The 18,145-nt window shown below is 41.2% G+C and overlaps 1 protein-coding gene across 1 annotated transcript in view; it reads right to left on the bottom strand.

Moving 5' to 3' along the window:
- EMB3144 (AAA-type ATPase family protein) overlaps positions 1-18,145 on the bottom strand; it is an 85,974-nt gene that overhangs the window by 49,483 nt on the left and 18,346 nt on the right. Inside the window, exons 8-11 of the mRNA XM_087685564.1 lie at positions 4,178-4,287; positions 3,927-4,005; positions 3,508-3,645; positions 3,314-3,425 (exon numbers count right to left, since the gene is read on the bottom strand). Of these exons, the coding sequence (XP_087541690.1) occupies positions 3,314-3,425; positions 3,508-3,645; positions 3,927-4,005; positions 4,178-4,287 (439 nt within the window). The remainder of the gene's footprint in view (positions 1-3,313; positions 3,426-3,507; positions 3,646-3,926; positions 4,006-4,177; positions 4,288-18,145) is intronic.

The following is an 18,145-nucleotide window of genomic DNA, read 5'->3' as shown; positions in this document are numbered from 1 at the left end:
ATTGCTTCTGAGTAGTGTCAAACAAGGAATTTATTTATCTTCTCAAGTTCTATCAATACATAGTGCTTTGATTCATTGTGCTTTGTCTTTAACTTATATACCTCTTATCTATTCTTTTTTTTTATTCTATCTCCTATTCTCTACTTCCTTCTATCTTTGATCCCCGTTGGATATAACTTTTTAACTAAAACCCCTCTGACAATGCTGAACTTAAAACTAAAAAATAAAAAACCACAAACACAAACAAAGAGAGGGGGAGAACTCTGAAGTGAATGAATAAATGTAGTAAATGAATGTAAGAGTATACAGAATGCTTACATGCAAAGCAGTGAGTGTCGAAGTGTGACATCCACCAATGTGACGAATCCCGAGAGCTGTAACCACCAATCGGAGTGTATCAAAGGATGTAGAAGACCAAAACATAGATCACCGGAGGTGATGGCTGAAACTGCCAAACGTAGCACAAAAGGTATCAACTAAGGCTAGTGATGGCTATCTCGGGCCAAACCTAGCAGTGGAAGAAGTGCCAAGCAATAAGTGGCAGTTGGAAGGGCAGTCGCCAAGGGTTGGAGCAGTAGACGGAGTAGTGGCAATAGTCACAAAGGCTAGACAGTCATGTGAAGAAAGGGTGATAGCCAAGATCTTCACATAAACACGAAAAATTTGCATAGAAGAAATGAGGACTGAATGAGAGTAGCCTCTCTATTTATGGATGTGGATAGACCCTCCCAAATTAGGGTTTCATAGAAACTCTCTCAAACGACACACTGATTTTGTGTTTTTCATTAAATAAGCAAATTTTGGGGCTGTTTAAGAGGTAATCAGCATGAAATGCATTTCTTAGCTCAACAAGACTCTCACCGTAAATCCCTTAGGTGCTAAGAACCAGCCTAACCTCTCTGAGCCTGAGATGGTCTTCCTGGAAGGCCCTGATACTAGATAAGGATTGATTGGTGGATTGTACCCATGTATGGATATCCATGTACTTTGGATACATGTCCCAGTGTAAGAAACAAAATGTCGCCACAGCAATGAACCTTGGAGAAGGTGCGTATAAATATACTTGCAACTATTTTTAAAAAATGTTTGAAATTGTGTTTGTGTTCGTACCTAAATCACACAAATAAACATTGTTTTAAAGAGCTATCCCCGACGGGTCTCACCAAAGGCAAAGTGGTCTCGGTTAGGAAGGACCAAACATTAACTACCCCAACATGTCGCCATTAGAACCCAACTAATGCCGTTTTAGGGGGTCAGAATTGAGACTTTACCCTATGGATAAAGAGATTGACACGCATCACTCCCCTTCGTTTCTCACTCTCTTTAAACCAAGTGTGGCAATAGTCCACTTCAGCTCAAGGGATGATAGCAATACAATTACTCCAAATGTTAATGCTAGATGGCTGATAGGAGACTATAGCTTTTAAATTAGATTCCCGTTTTTCAAGTCAATCCTTGTAGGGTTGAGATGAAGCTTTCGCTACGAGGTAGACTCAAGTAGCTCAAGATTATGAATGTCTGATTATTCTAATGAGTTCGGGGTGGCAATAATCTTGATTACTTCTTGATGGGCTACTAAAATATGTCTTTCAAAAGATTTTTCAAAATCTTCAGATTCATCATTGCATTTTAAAACATGAACCATAAGATATTTGTAGGAATCTTTCCCTCATATGAGTGCACATTTAAGTATGTGAACACAACCTTTAGTATGTGTAGCCTCACACCATGTGGACACACTTTGTGTGCATTGAAAAAGGGTCAAACTAGTTGGGTGTGTGCCCCACCTACTGACTAAGCCACAGGCTGCTCTCAACGACCGTGACTAACGAACTCCAAAACCAAATCCGCCTTGAAAAACTTCTATTTCTCCATAAACTCCATGAAAAACACTTCCATGTGGATCAAGATCACTGCCAAAAGATAATATTGTGCCCTCAAGACAGAGAAAGTGCTGCACATAGCCTGCACAAAACCCTAGACAATCTAAGCTGATAGAAAGACTTCATCCTGCCACTGGTGCCAGACACTTTACCTAGCCTTGCACGATGCTGACCAACTCCAATCTATGTATACAGGAGAGAGAATATAGCCAATTCTTCCGGGTAGAACTTCAGCAAGAAGAGAGAACATTGCAATGCATTTCAAACAGCCATGTCTGCTATCCTGGCTGCCACCATTGCCCAGAAAGTTGCCTCCTTGTTGCCAGATGTTATCACCCCCTCCTCCAACTGCCACGATCACCCCTAGATTACCACAATACACCTCATAAATGCCACAATCAGCCCTTGCATGTTTTCATCTTTTTGCATGTTCTTCCCCACAAGAGGCATAATTAAATCTAAAATATTAAATCCAATGCCCAAGCCCAAATTTTGGCCCCCTGCCAAAATTTAACAATTTCATCCATAGCTTCACACTAAGGTTCAAAAAGCCCCAATATATAAATGTGCACTTTACACCTGCACATTAAATATTTAATTTATTCTGCAGCTCACGATTGAACCCTTGCCACTAATGGACCTGCCCACGTCCTGCACAACCTATGCAATGTCTTGCCTGCCCAAGGAGGTTGGAGTTAATTACATATTGATCCTAAATTTGGAAGAACAGTCTGGTGATAGCAAGCATGTGAATTCACTTCAGCGACTCTTTTGGAAGTTTTCCTTCCACTTCCGGATCACCTAGAAAGCCATGTCAATACATTGCTGGACAACCACAAAGCAATGTTAATTCCCACTTTCCTACTCTCAATTTGTGTACATCTTTCACATGATCTTGTGAGAGTCAGAAATACTTCTTCACACTCTCAAGGTGATTGTCACTGAGCTCAGCCCTAAGGGATTTGGGTTGAGCAAAAATACAATCCTTGAGGGGTTCACCAATCTTCAACCTTCAACTTGTCTCATTTCTTTTGTGTGTCTTTGGATGTAATCTATTTCTGAATAATTGTCATATTAAGCTTCAAGTGTTCCTTCTTTTCATTTCTTGAAATGTTTAGTCATGAAATGAACAAAAATTCTACTTGTTAGGCAGACCGATCAACAAATATATATGATGGTGGACAAAGCTCAAATCATTTGAAGAAGGACCAAATCAGAAAAAGCTGGAAAAAGGACTTGAAGTGTTACTTTGTAACCTTAGTACACATCCCAACGCATTGCTGTTTCACCAGAACTTTTCACTCATATGCAATCCTTGTAACTGTTGTCTAATCTACTAAATTTGAATGTAAGAATCCATGCATCCAAACTTACAATGCTAGTTGAAATTCCAAGGAGAACAAATTAGAGCCAAAAATAAAACCACATACATGCACAGGCTCGGACAATTGAATTGACAAGATCTGCTTTTTTGACATATGCTCTCCTCCGGTGTCGCTCATATTCCATGTTGGGCGTGGTATCCATAAATCTGATAGTTGTCTGCAACAACTCCATAATAAACTCAGCAAATCATCACAGCTAAAAACACAGCTCACCTTATTTAGCCCACAAATTAACTCACCTTCAAGAAAGGTCTGTGGGGATTGGGAAAATAGCACTCTAACACAGCTATTGCAGCTTCTCTATAGGCAATCCTTATTTTTGACTCAGTTGAAACATCAAAATCCTCTTCCAGTCCTGTTTTAAATTGGCCTTGTTGCTGGAGAATAAAATCAAAACTCAATCTTTGCCTTGAAAAGTGTGCAACCCAGAACTATTTGTCAAACAGCAACCCCATTGCCAAGCAGAGAGTACAGGAGTAGCCTGCATACTATAGAACTTGCTAAAATCCCACAGCTTCAACAAAAACTTTAAACAATTTACATGATCTAGCATCTCTTAGAAGATGGCTAGAGCATTCACTAACTTACTTTTACTCCATTTTCCTATGTCTGTTAACTCAATCTCAAAGGTAATAAATGTCCAGGAAAGAAAGCATACTCTTTTCAAAGACTCTGCTAGTTCGTCCATTTCAATGAAGTCTTTGTCCTTTCTTGCAGCTAATATAGATGCCTCATTCCTGTTGTAAAAAAGAACAAAGAAGGATAGTGACACCAGCTTCACACAGACAAACCCTTGCCAAATGTTTGTTCATGGTGTAACAGACAATAAACTAATTTGAGCAACAACCCACCTCACCAACAGATGTAAACCTCAATTACACACATTTCAGAACAAGGACTTCAACTTACAAAACGTTTTGTAGCTCTGCTCCACTATAATCTTGGGTTAAAGCTGCTATTTCTTTGAGAAGACTCTCTTTTTCAGATTCTGACCGCCAACCCTTATTTTTTGAATGAACCTGCAGGTCAAGCAAACTTGTTTGAGATGCAATTCCTACACTTGTAAAAAGGCCACGAATGCTTTTTGTTATTGCATCCAAAAAAAAAGAGAAATGTAAGACCTCACAGTGCACAAAAACAAAGAGAAAACGCAAATTACAGGAGCATATATTGGTAATGAGTATCTGGATGAAGTTGATGATCTCATTGGTCAAAAAAGTAAGTGACTCTTTCCCATAGTCACTAGCCTAAGAGTGGTTACAAAGCCCTGATAGGAATCAGGCAATCCATTAAGAGTGACGGAAACAAATTGATTATCCAGAACCACTTCGTCAATATTGAGTGACTGCGCTTAAATATCCTTGATGTTTGTTGGATATGATCCATATCACCTCCTTCCTCCATGCAACATGCACTTCATTGCACACTTGACATACAAAAGCAAGCTAATCTCATGTGTGCTTGATTGTCTTGCACGATCTCTGTGGGGAATAACACCTCTCTTCCACTAATAAAGCAACAAGGGCATGCACTTGGGTGTACGACCATCCCATCGAGTTTGCTTTTGAGTGGGGCGCATAATAGTCCATAGAAGATGAAGATGAAGATGACTTGGCATCATGAGAGCCACCTGTCACGAGGACGTGAAAATTTGATGCTTTGCTTATGTTTAATTGACATTTGATTAAAAGATTAATCAAATGTGCAATTAAAAGATGCACATGTGAGGTGCAAGCTACTTTTTCACAGTTGAAGACCGAAGGACCCTGTGAAAAAGATGGGTGTCAAAGGCAAAAGTTGTAACAAGTTACACTTGTTAGATTCTAGGCGAATTTTGGTGTCAGTTTGCCCCTAGGACCATTAATAAGCCATTAAGTATCAGTGATGACACTAGGGACTAGGCATTAATTAATGGATTAATGCTTGTCCAAGGGTCAATTAATGCATGGGACCAATTTGGGTTGCAAATGGCCTAGTCAATTAATTTTTGGATGGGCAAGGTCAATTTTCTGGGCATGGATTAAGGGCTGAATTAATTTTCAGAATTAATTAATTTTGAAAATTAATTAAATGGCTGGAAATTGCTGAAAATGGATTAAGAAAGCTGCCACTTGGCAAAACTTTCCGATGCAAGTGAAGGAAAGGCTAAATAGGGCTGAAGGGAGAGGGAAATCTCGTTTTTAATCTCGTTTTTTCATTTTGCAGCTGTTGGAAAGAGGTGTTGGACTATTGCTGCCAGCTTTTGGGGCCATTTCCCAGCCATTGGAGACCATTTTGGTGATGGAGATTGCATATTCTTGACCTTGGGAAGCTGGCAATTGCTGCTGATGCACTTTCTCCTGAAGATCACAGTCTCTAATGCTCCTATTGTTGTCGGTGCAGCCGTTTGGGGATAGTGCAACAAGGCAGCAACTCATTTTGATCAGTTCTTCGCGACAAATCTCAGAATTTTCTCTCTCTACAACATTCTCTCATCTCCTTCAGCCTATGCTCAACCATTCTCAGCAATTCTCAGCCATTCGAAGGAGATCTCAGCCATTTTTGGTGGGTTGATCTGTAATTTCTGCAATAAACCCTAATTTACTGCAGAAATTAGGGTTTAGCAACCACCTTGGGATCCGTGCCAGAGATTGAAGGCTCAAGGGATTGAAATCAGCAGCTGATAATTAAAGATTATCAAGGGATTTTAGGAGCCAGCCCATCCCAAGTTGATTTGGGGCAGCATTTGGCCAGCCAAGGGTCAAATTGGAGAAGAAGTCCTGGGTGAATCAAGGGGCAAATGACCCAAAAGGCTTGCTGGTCATTTATGACAACAAGAGCAATTGGTTAGCACGAGGAGAGTGAAGAATCTCAAGTTGTACTCCTTCTAATTGAATGAAAGCAAAAGAAATACCGCAAGGGGCGCCAATTTTGGGGCCAACAGGGTGCCTACTGTCCAAGAATATTATAGTAAAGTATGTATTTCATCTTATGTGCATTTATTTATTGTTGTAACATGTGTGGCTCATCACCTCCTATGGGAGGAGGAGGGGTGGGTCTGGGGGGGATCACTTGAACCGGGGGGGGTGCTCAGTAGGGAAAGTGGTGGGGGGGGAAGGCAAACTTCCTGAGGCTTCTGCTAAACCCTAATTCCTGCTCTGCAGATTAGGGTTTACAACAGAGAAATCCGAGATTTCTCAGCCTCCAAGAGTCCAAATGCTTAGATCTTCAGAGTAAGGCTGTGAAATGACTGGGAGATGAGAGAGAAAATTCAAAGTTTTGTCGTGAAGAACGACTCAAAATCAATCAAATGCAGCTCTTGCCCTGCCACAACAGCATGTAGATGCAAAGAATTGAAGAAAATCAGTCATTTACTGCTGCTGCCCTGTCTCAACGACTTGTAAGTGCTGTCACCTACTGTCGATTGGTCTTCTTCTGCCCCTGGCTACCTTAGAAGATCCTCCAATGGCTACAAATAAGACCAGCAATCTCTCCTCCCTCTCTCTTGCAGGAGGCTGAATAATAAAAATGCCTCTCCAGCCTCTAAAGACGTTTTTCAGTCTTACATGGGCATTTTTTACAAGTGGCAGCATTCCCAAATGGTTTTTCCAGCATTTTTCATAATTAAATATTAATTTTCTGTCTTTAAATACTGAAAATTAATCTAATAATTATTTCGATGCCCTAAAAAATAATTTGACTAGCCAGTAATTAAATTGGCTAGGCAACTTCCATTCCCGAGTGTCTCTGCGCCATCTTTGACCATCAGATTGGCATAAGGTACCATTAAACGCCACTTCTCTAGTGTCACCACAGCTAACACTTATGGCCAAATGGATGACCTAGACCAATAGCTCGCACTAGATACCACCAAGTACCTATGCGGCATAACTTATAGCAACTTTTGCCTTTGACATCCCGTGATTTCTTCGGATCCCGAGCTCGTAAATTTACTTTAACCCAGTTGTATCTCACATGTGCAACATTTACTTAATCATGTGATTAAAAATTAATCCACATGTTAAGTGAGGTTTCAAAAATGCATGTCCTCATGACAGCCCTCCCCCTTGAAATCCTTGCAATTGTCCTTGATTGCACTTCCAAATGCATCAAAAGCAAAGTACTACACTGGAATTTCCATAGGGCATCATAGTCAACACAACATTGCGCACTGCTGTTCAACCATTCCTATGCCCAATATATGCTGAAAATTACCAGCCAACATAACATAGCATAAGACTCACAAAGAATCTCAAAAACATTGCCAGATTATCATGTGACATGTCCATTTCTTATTAGCTCAACTCATCTAGCAAAATCAAACTATAGTATAGCGAAAACCAAGCATAAAACATGGCTAAAACATCAACGGCATCATAACATATGGTATTGTTCATGGGACTAGATGTAAACCATTGATAACTGAGCATAATCTGATCATAAACTAATCACCTGCTGATCTGAGAACTGATCACAAATTGCTGCAAATGTGACCCCAAACTAATCACAAACTCATTGCAAAAAGTAACCAGCAATCAGTGCAAAAACTGATGCACAACTGATCCAAAAAGAGACCATAAACGGTTCTCAAGCTGATCAAAAACTGAGTTGAAACTTATCAGATTTTTTGTCTCAAAACTTGGATGCATGCTGAATACATCCAAGATCCACTACATACGAGAGCTGTCCATAACTGGAGGAGGTTGTTGGGATATAAAGGCCCGGTAACCTCCGTGTATATAGTACACACACATTGTACATGTGAACGCACTCTTTACGTGCCCTAAGTATAAATACATTTTATTATTTGTGTACCAACACATTGTTGGTACACTCTTATCGTCCCAGACTTTCACTCTGCTCACACTCTCTCCAGCCGTCACACTCATACGCTCACTCTTGCTCGATCTCAAACTCTCTCGGCTGTGTCCTTCCAGTTCCAACAACTGGTATCAAAGCTCAAGGTTCTGTGTACACTTCCCAACTCGAACGCAACCTTCAGCAGGCAAGCGACAGGCAGAGTCGACTGGTAGCAGACATGACAGCTGGGCAAACTGGGAACGAGGCGCTGGGCGAACTAGGAACGAGGCGGCGACTTGTCCGGGCGGTGTGTGACTAGGAACGACGCGACATGCAGGTGACCTCTGCGGGCGGTTCCGTGACGGGCGACAAGCAGGCGGCGTCGGCGGGCAAGCATCGGTCAGACGTGACAGGGTCACGTGACAGCTCGCGACTGGACAGGCGAGCGACCTGGCGACGTGGACAGGCGGGCGACATGACGCAACGGGGGTCAACAGACCCCCTCCCCCGTTAGTTCCTTTGGTTTTTCAAAAACAAATCAAATTTTTTTCTAATCCCCTCATTACCACTTGCCATTGACGGGAGTTCGCACGCCAGAAGCACAGATCACAAATCTGTGAGGATTCCAACCAAAAATTTGGGGCTTTTCTTAGATTTGATATAATTCATGCTTGTCATTGACTTTTGAGTCAGAAATTGCAAACATCGCGAGCGGTAACCTCAATTAAATTGGGGATTTTGCCAATTTTGTCGAAATTTTGCATTTTTGGGTAAAATTTCCTGACATTAGATCCCAGATATTTGTGGCTTTTCATGTATTGGCAAAGCTTTACTCGGCTGGGTCAAATTAACTGACATTCATGCAATTTTGGACTTGAAATTTTGGGGATTTGCCCAGAATCTTGGTAAATTTCTGCATCTTTTGCCCGTGCAGTGGCTGATCATTGTATAAATAGCAGAGATTTATTTCTGGTTGAGGAAAAACAGCAGGGTACTTTGCTGGTTCAGCTTGTGCTTCCGCAGATTAGTGCATTTACTCTTGTGTTCGTGATAAAATGGCTGCAACTTCTTCCAGTTCAGACATCAAGAGTTTGATGGAGATCAAATGGTTTGATGGTCATGGCTTTGACCTTTGGAAAGACCGTATGCAGGGCATTTTGTTCCTGAAGGATTGTGAGGATGCTTTGCAGGAAGATAAACCCGCACCAATGTCTGATGCAAATTGGGCCAGAGTGAATAAAAAGGCTGTGGCTTACATAAAGATGGGTGTCACTGATGACATTTTGACAGACATTAAGGGTTTAGACACAGGTTAAGCAATATGGGAGAAGCTGAAGACTACTTATGAGATCACCACACCTGTTAATCACGTGCATTTAATGCGCAAGTTGGTGAATATGCGACTAGATGAGTCAAAGCCTGCAGCTGAGCACTTGAGTACATTTACAGGGATTCTAAATCAGCTCAAAGATGCAAACTTGGACTTTGATGATAAGTTGAGGGCGATCTTTTTAATCATGACACTGCCGGACTCGTGGGAAACCTTGGCGGTTTCACTCAACAATAACCCCAATCTCTCATATGATGGGGTGAGGGGTTCTATCTTGAATGAAGAAATTAGACATATGTCTAGTGGAGAAGGCAGCAACTCAGCTTATAATGTAAGAGGCAGGGCTGAAAAGAAAAATGCATATGTAGGGCAGAGAAACAGGAGCAAGAGTAAAGGAAAGGATAAGAGTGACATTATTTGCTATCATTGTGGTCAGAAGGGCCACAAGAAACCTGATTGCAAGTACTACAAGAAGGAACAAGAGAGAAAGAAGAATGCAGGAGATAAAAAGAAGAAGGAAGAAAAGACGGATGCATTGGAGACATCCAAAGGCAAAGAAAAGGCCAATGTGGCCTCCAATGTGGTCATAGAGGAGCTTTCAGATACGGAGGCTGATGTATTATGAGCAGTTGATTATGATGCCCTTGTATGTCGCATGCAGGATATGCAGATTACCAAGGCTGATGTGATTGATGCACTCTTGTCAGTTGATGATGGTGTCACTCAGACTTGGATTGTAGACTCTGGTGCCTCTTTCCATGTAACTCCTTGCTTGGAGTGTTTTGCTATGTTCAATGCAAGCAGTTATGGAAAGGTGTACCTTGGAAATAACCATGCTTGCAGCATTGATGGGATTGGCACCGTACACTTGTCTTTAGACAATGGTCAAGAGCTTGTGTTGAAAGATGTCAAATATGTGCCTGGCAGTAAAAAGAGTTTACTATATGTTGGTCAGCTTGACTTGCATGGCTACACCACACTGTTTGGTGGTGGTTTGTGGAAAGTAAAAAAGGGTTCCATGCTGATTGCAAAAGGAACCAAGAAGGGCACATTGTATTGTTTGCATTGTAAAGCCTTGAATGGCAAGTTTCTTGCAGTTGCTGAAATTTCGGCCACTTGGAGTTATGGCATAAGAGATTAGGCCATATGAGCCAAAAAGGACTTGATGTTCTTACCTCTCTGAAGAGAGTTGATGGAAAAGGCTCTAAACTTGATTTTTGTAATGAGTGTCAATTTGGAAAGCAAATAAAAATTTCCTTTTACTCTAGTGTCTCTCGTAAGTCCAATGTCTTGGAGTTGGTGCATTCTGATGTATGTAGTATGCCCGTGAAATCATTGGGTGGTGCTGCATATTTTGTCTCCTTTATTGATGATTGTTCCAAGAAGATTTGGGTGTACTTGCTGAAAAAGAAAAGTGAAGTGTTTGCTGTTTTTAAAACTTTTCATGCATTTGTGACCACTCAGATAGATAGAAAGCTGAAATGCTTGAGAACTGATAATGGGGGTGAGTTTACATCAATTGAATTCAAGTCATTCTGTGACTTAATGGTATTAAGAGGGAGCTTATAGCCCCTTACAGTCCTTCTTCAAATGGGGTGGCTGAAAGATATAACAAGACTTTATGTGAAAGAGTGTGGTGCATGTTGTCCATTGCCAATCTCCCTCATGCATTTTGGGGAGAGGCACTCAAAACCGCGGTTCACATTTGCAACCGCTCTCCAAATAGGTCCTTAAATAATGGCATCCCTAAGGAGGTTTGTTCGAGCAAATCGGCCTCATATGACCGTTTACGTATATTTGGCTGTGATGCTTTTGTACATGTTAGGGATGAGTTGAGGAACAAACTTGACCCAAAATCCACCAAAGGGATTTTCATGGGCTACGGTGATGAGGGTGAATTTGGCTACAAAGTGTGGTTACCTCGGTTCAAGAAAATTATTCGCAGCCGTAATGTTGTGTTTAATGAGGCAAAATTTCTGAAAAGCTCTTTAGCCTCTAATGAAGATCTGAAAAATGTGAAATTTCAAAGTTTGCAGCCAACCATAACTTCAGAAATGAGCCTCAAGGTGCTGTACCACAAGCTGAAACTGATGATCAACTAGTTACTTTTAAGCCAGATGATGATGGACAGCAAACACAGCAACAAATGAATGCTGAAAATAATATACCTCCTGATGTAGACCCAATTCCTAAAAATGTTGATCATTGGGTACGCAGGTCTACACGCATAAGAAGGCAACCACATAGGTTTGACCCCTCCTTGCATTATGCGATGCTTACAGATGAGGGTGAGCCTCTTACATACAAAGAGGCCAAGTCATGTGAGTTCAGTGGTAAGTGGGAGCTAGCTATGCAAAAAAATATTAAATCTCTATATGCAAATGATACTTGGGATCTTGCGTCATTGCCAAAGGGAAGGAAGCCACTTCCTAACAAATGGGTGTACAAAGTCAAGACAGTTGATGGGAAACCCAAGTATAAGGCAAGGCTAGTTGCCAAAGGTTATGCACAAAAGAAAGGGATTTACTTCCAAGAGATCTTCTCACCTGTTGTGAAGAGGACCACTTTAAGTGTGCTTTTTGCTCTTATTGTTGTTTTGGATTTAGAGCTATGTCAAATGGATGTAAAAACAGCTTTCTTGCATGGTGACATTGATGAAGAAATCTACATGAAACAGCCCAAGGGCTTTGTAGTTCCTGGAAAAGAGCAGATGGTGTGTAAGCTAAAACGCAGCTTGTATGGGCTGAAGCAAGCACCACAGCAGTGGTACAGAAAGTTTGATACTTTTATGCTATCTCATGAGTTTACACGCAACCATGCAGATCATTGCTTGTACATGAAAAAATATACAGATGGCAGCCCCATTATACTTGTTTTGCATGTGGATGATATGTTACTAGCTAGGAAAAGAAAGACTAGCTTGGATGCTCTCAAAAATCAGCTGAAATCAGCTTTCTCCATGAAAGATTTGGGAAATACATAGCATATTTTGGTCAGGAGGATTCGTAGAGATAGAATGCAGAAATTGCTGTTTTTATCTCAAGAAAAGTACATTGGAAAGGTATTGGACAGATTTAACATGGCTGAAGCTAAGCCTTTTGGGGTACCCTTACCTCCTTATCTCAAGCTTAGCAAAGCCAACAACCCGAAAGATGACGTGGAAGCAAATGCTATGAAGGGAGTTCCTTATGCATCAACTTGTGGCTCTCTTATGTATACTATGGTTGCTACTCATCCAGACATTGCTCATGCAGTGGGAGTTGTTAGCAGGTTTATGTCAAATCCTGGCAAAGCACATTGGGAGGCTGTCAAGTGTATTCTTCGATACCTTAAGGGTACACAAAGAAAAAGTATTTACTATGGGCAGGGTGCACTTAGTTTGCAGGGTTATTGTGATGCAAACATGGCAAGTGACTTGGACACTCGTAGGTCCACCAGTGGGTATGTCTTTACAGTTGCTGGTGGGGCTGTTTTTTGGAGTTCCAGGTTGCAGAATATTGTTGCACTAAGTACCACTAAAGCTGAATACATATCAGCTACTGGAGCTTCTAAGGAAGCTATATGGTTGAGCAGACTTGCAGATGATCTCGGCATGTCTATAGGTACTGCAGTTTTGGGATGTGATAGCCACAGTGCTGTGTATCTAGCTAAGAATGTCGTGTATCATTCACGCATAAAGCATATAGATGTGCGATATCACTTCATCAGACAGATTCTGGAAGATGGTCAAATCACATTGACCAAGATTAAAACACAAGATAACCCTCCAAATGTTCTCACTAAAAGTCTAAGCAAAGCTCAGCACGAGCATTGCATTCGACTAGTGGGAGTTGGTTAGCTAGAGGTTCATATCGGACCTTTAAGTGGAAGGTTGTTGGGATATAAAGGCCCGATAACCTCCGTGTATATAGTACATGCACATTGTACATGTGAACGCACTGTTTACGTGCCCTAAGTATAAATACATTTTATTCTTTGTGTACCAACACATTGTTGGTACACTCTTATCGTCTCGGACTTTCACTCTGCTCACACTCTCTCCAGCCGTCACACTCATAAGCTCACTCTTGCTCGATCTCAAACTCTCTCGGCTGTGTCCTTCCAGTTCTAACAGAGGGGAAACGCTACCTCCCCCTTGAGCATCAGGCAATACTCCGGACCCTTGCTTTGCTGAACCTGACGGAGCCCGAACTAAAGTCGGCTCTAACTAAAAGGAATCTAGGTAAAGCTGTAACAACTGAGGATGGTCTGCCAAGTCATCCTCTTCCATCCATTTGGCATCCATTGGTGAATAATTCTGAAATTTCACCAAGTATCTCCTAGAAACTTTACCTTTGACCTTTCTTTCCTTATGTACCAAAATCTGCTCAGGTACCAAAATCTCATCTAGTTCCTCAACCTTAGGTTGAATTTCAGCAGACATATCCTCTGGCACATCATCATGAAAAGGCCTCAACAAGCTAACATGAAAGATGTTGTGTATCCACCAATGTGGAGGTAATTTCAGCCAATATGCCACATCATTGATCTTCTCCAACACCTAGAAGGGCCCACAGTATCTCATACCCAACTTTGGATACAATCTTTCTCTTCGTTTCATCTTTTTCAGTCTTGCCTTTTCGAAACGCAGCAATACATAATCACCCTCTGCAAACTGCAAAGCACGTCTGTGGCAATCAACTGCCCTCTTTTGTTTTTCTTGTGATCTCTGAAGTGCATATTTTATCTTTGCATAGGCTACATCCAAGTTTTCCACATAACGATCAGCCTCAAAGATTTTATCCTTTGTTTGTAGAATAGGTGGTACCTTCTTGCCACCCTCAACCACCTCAAATGGAGCTTTGCCCATAGAACTATGCACTATGTTGTTGTAAGCAAACTCAGCCAAGGGCAAATACTGCTCCCATTGTGTCTTGTGGTCTAAAACATAGCACCTCAAAAGATCTAATACTGTGGAATTTGCTTCCTCAGACTGACCATCTGTCTGTGGATGGAAGGATGATGAGAATTTCAGCATGGTACCCATATTCTCAAACAAGCCCTTCCAAAATAAGCTGGTCATCCGGGGATCTCGATCACTAATCATTAACTCCGGTATACCATGATACTTAAAGATGTGCTGCAAAAACAATCGTGCCATATGATTAACCTTTATTTTCTTCCTCACTGGAATAAATGGGCTTGTTTGCTAAACCTGTAAATGATAATCTATATCCCATCTTCAGGCAAGGGCTGCAATAAACCCGGCATCTTTTGCCTATCATGCTTTACCTTCTGGCATACAATCCATGTCTTAACAAGCTGTTCTACATCATGCCTCAAAGCTGAACAATAAAAAAAATGCTCCACTGCCTTAACCGTGGCATCAATACCTCTGTGTCCTACATACGGAGAAACATGACTTTCAATGATAACTCTAGGCCTTAATTGCTTTGTGACACATAGTCATCCACGCATCATCAAAAATCCATCTCTTAGCACAAAGTGTTCATACCTTTGGCCATTGCAAAGCTGATCATAAACATTAGCAAAGTCCGAATCAGTAGCATATTGCTCTTTCATGGCATCCAACTCAGTGTGATAAACCATACTGACGGCTGAAATTTGTGGCTTACGTGACAGTGCATCAACCACAACATTCTTTTTACCATCAATATGTACAATCTGAAAACGAAACATAGAGAGAAAGTTTGCCCATCTCATATGCTTCTCTGACAACTTTGTCTACATCAGAAAGTACCTCAAAGTTTGATGGTTTGTCTGCACTGTAAAATCAGTCCCCCAACAAATAATGTTGCCATGTAGACAGTGCATGAATTACAACCAAGAGCTCTTTCTCATAGATCTACAAATTCTTTTCTGCACCATGGAGAATTCAACTCTCATAAACAATCCGCCATCTTGCATAAGAACAGCCCCAATGTTGTTACCACATGTATCATATTGAACTATGAATGACTTCCTTAGATCGTGCAACACAAGCACAAGATCTGAAATCATCTTTTCCTTCAACTTTTCAAATGCTGAAATTTCCATTGTTGTCCATCTAATGGCACATCTTTCTTCTGCAAGGCACACAATGGAGATGCAATTTCAGCAAACCCGCGTACATACTTCCTATAGTAAGAACATAAACCTAAGAAGCTGCAGATCTCATGCACATTTCTCAAAGGTGGCCATGATCGCATTGCTTCAACCTTTGCAGGGTCCATTCGAATACCATCAGCCGATACAATATGCCCCAAAAAGTGGATTTCATGTAAGAGGAATTCACTTTTCTTGTCATTGATAACCAGTCTATGGTCGCGCAGTTCCTTAAACACAATATCAAAGTGTCTTCTATGCTTTGCCTCATTCTTTGAATAGACAATCATGTCATCAATAAAGTGCCCATAAATCCTCTATGTGGCCCGAAAATATGATCCATCATCCGATTAAAAGTGGCAAGAGCATTTGTGAGTCCAAAAGGCATAACAAGAAACTCATACAATCCAAAAGATGTCCTAAAAGCTGTCTTAGGCACATCTTCTAATCTAATGTGTATCTAATGATACCCACTTTTCAAATCTATACGGCTAAATATGGCTATCCCTTGCAATCTATATATAGCATCATCGATCCAAGGAATCGGAAAGCAATTATTTATTGTCATCTTGTTCAGAGCATGATAATCAATGCACATACGCCATGAGCAATCCTTTTTCTGCACCAAAAGCACTAAAAAAACAAAAAGGAGATGAGCTGGGCTGAATCAACCCTTTTTCTAATAGCTCATTTACCTAACTCATAATCTCCTCTTGTTGGGCTGCACTAACTCTGTAGGGTGGCTTATTAGGTAGCCTACTTCCAGGGATAAGATCTATGCCATGATTTTCTGGCCTTTCAGGCGGTAGCTGCTCTGGAAGTGGCTGAGAGAAGCAATCAGCATACATTTTCAAAAATGACATGCGATCCTTTTCTAACTTAGACATGTTCCCAACATTCTCACTATCATCTTTATCCTTGGTAAAAACCAAGTACGCTAAAAGATGATTTTTCATTACTTTAGAAATGGCAACTGCAGATACAACAAGGACAGATTCACCTTTCAACTTTACATCAAGTGTGAGTACATTTCCCTTATACTGAATAGTGATCTTTTTTGTACGAGAATCAATCACTACATGCATACGATGACACCATGGCATACCAAGCAATACATCACAACCCTTGAGTGGAGCAATGAAGAACTCTTCATTGTCCACATATCCTTATATATACAATCGAAGCTTTCCAATGAGCGGTGTGACGAGCTCTGCATAGCCTTTACATGCCATTCCAACTTCCCCCATGGGTCCCATCTCATCCCCCTTGATGCCTAGACAGGCGGCCATGTCAACAGAGATGAAGTTGGCTCATGCACCATTATCAAAGAAAATCAATGCATGTTGATCCCTACTTTTGCCCCATGCTCTGCACAACTCAGTAGCATCATCATTGGGCTGATCACTAACAACATTGGGCACCAATCCCACTGATATTTTAGGCTTCTTTCCTTTCGAATCTCCCTGATTTTCTGATTTTCTAGCTTGCTTCCTATTGGGACAGTCCCTTGCAATGCGACCCTCCTGTTCACAAATAAAACATTTATTTACAGCCATTAATTCCCTACGTTGTGCCAATATTTTCGAGCCCTTTCTTTGTTGTTTTGGTCTCTTTTCAAGCTGATTTTCAGATCTGCCCCTTCTCTCAGCCTTAAACAACTTTTCATTCGGCTTCTCCCCACTCTCTAGGAAGCTCAAATCCTTCCCACGCAACAAGGCATCGGCTATAGCAGCAGTCTCTATAAGCTGAGACATGCTAGACACGGTGGATTTAAAGAAAAAATCCCTAATTCCTTTGTGCAGCCCACAAACATATTTTTCCACTTGCTCATGAAGGGGTATGGGGCAATATGAAGTAATAGGCAACAATGCATCCCAAAACTTCCTATTATATTACTCCAAATTCTTACATTCCTTAACATCCAGCTTATGTTAAGCTGTCATGATGTCCACCTCAAAGGTACTTGTCAACCAATTCGATGCAAACATTTACTTAAATTTTACTCACGTCGATGGTGCTCTACCTTGCATCAAAAGAGTGCACCACCACTATAACGCATTCCCTTTCAAGAAAGTGGCTTCCTTTCAAATCTTTGAGGACTCGGTGAAGTTCCCCTTGGAATAGGCTGCATCAAATTGCTGAATGAAAGTCAAAGCTTTCAGCCTATCTTATACACCACTAAAGGACTCAAACTTCACTCCTTTTCCACCCTCATCATAGTGTTTTGCTACCCCTTTGGGAGTCAAGTTGTCATACACTTGCTGCTACAAAAAGGGTGCATTTGCTGAATTTACATCAAAACCAACGCCAAACGGAGCATTTGCATGACCAACATTCATTTCTTGAGCCCTATAAGCATTCGGGGGTACAGATGCAGTACCAAACATGCTACTTTGTGTCCCACGCATCAAGCCAATGCTGCCATACATAGGGTTTTGCATATTTCCAGCCATACCCGAATACATTGGCCCTTGCACTCCATGCATTGGTTGTTGCATACCATAGGGATTTGTACCATACATTCCCGTATGCGGTCCTTGTCCAACCATTGCATGAAAAATCGTGCTTCCACCAAAATATCCTGGCTGTCCAAAATCCATTGGATTGGCACTTCTGTGATGGCCTTGCATTTGCATTCCTTGCCCCATAAGTACCAACTGTTTTATTTCATTAACATCTTTAGG

This window comes from Lygodium microphyllum, chromosome 1 (genome assembly GCF_053477565.2).
Source record: "Lygodium microphyllum isolate KBCC chromosome 1, Lygodium_microphyllum_v1.1.10, whole genome shotgun sequence".
Taxonomy (NCBI): domain Eukaryota; kingdom Viridiplantae; phylum Streptophyta; class Polypodiopsida; order Schizaeales; family Lygodiaceae; genus Lygodium; species Lygodium microphyllum.
Note: the sequence above shows the minus strand (reverse complement) of the source record. Positions and strands in the feature narration are given on the sequence as shown.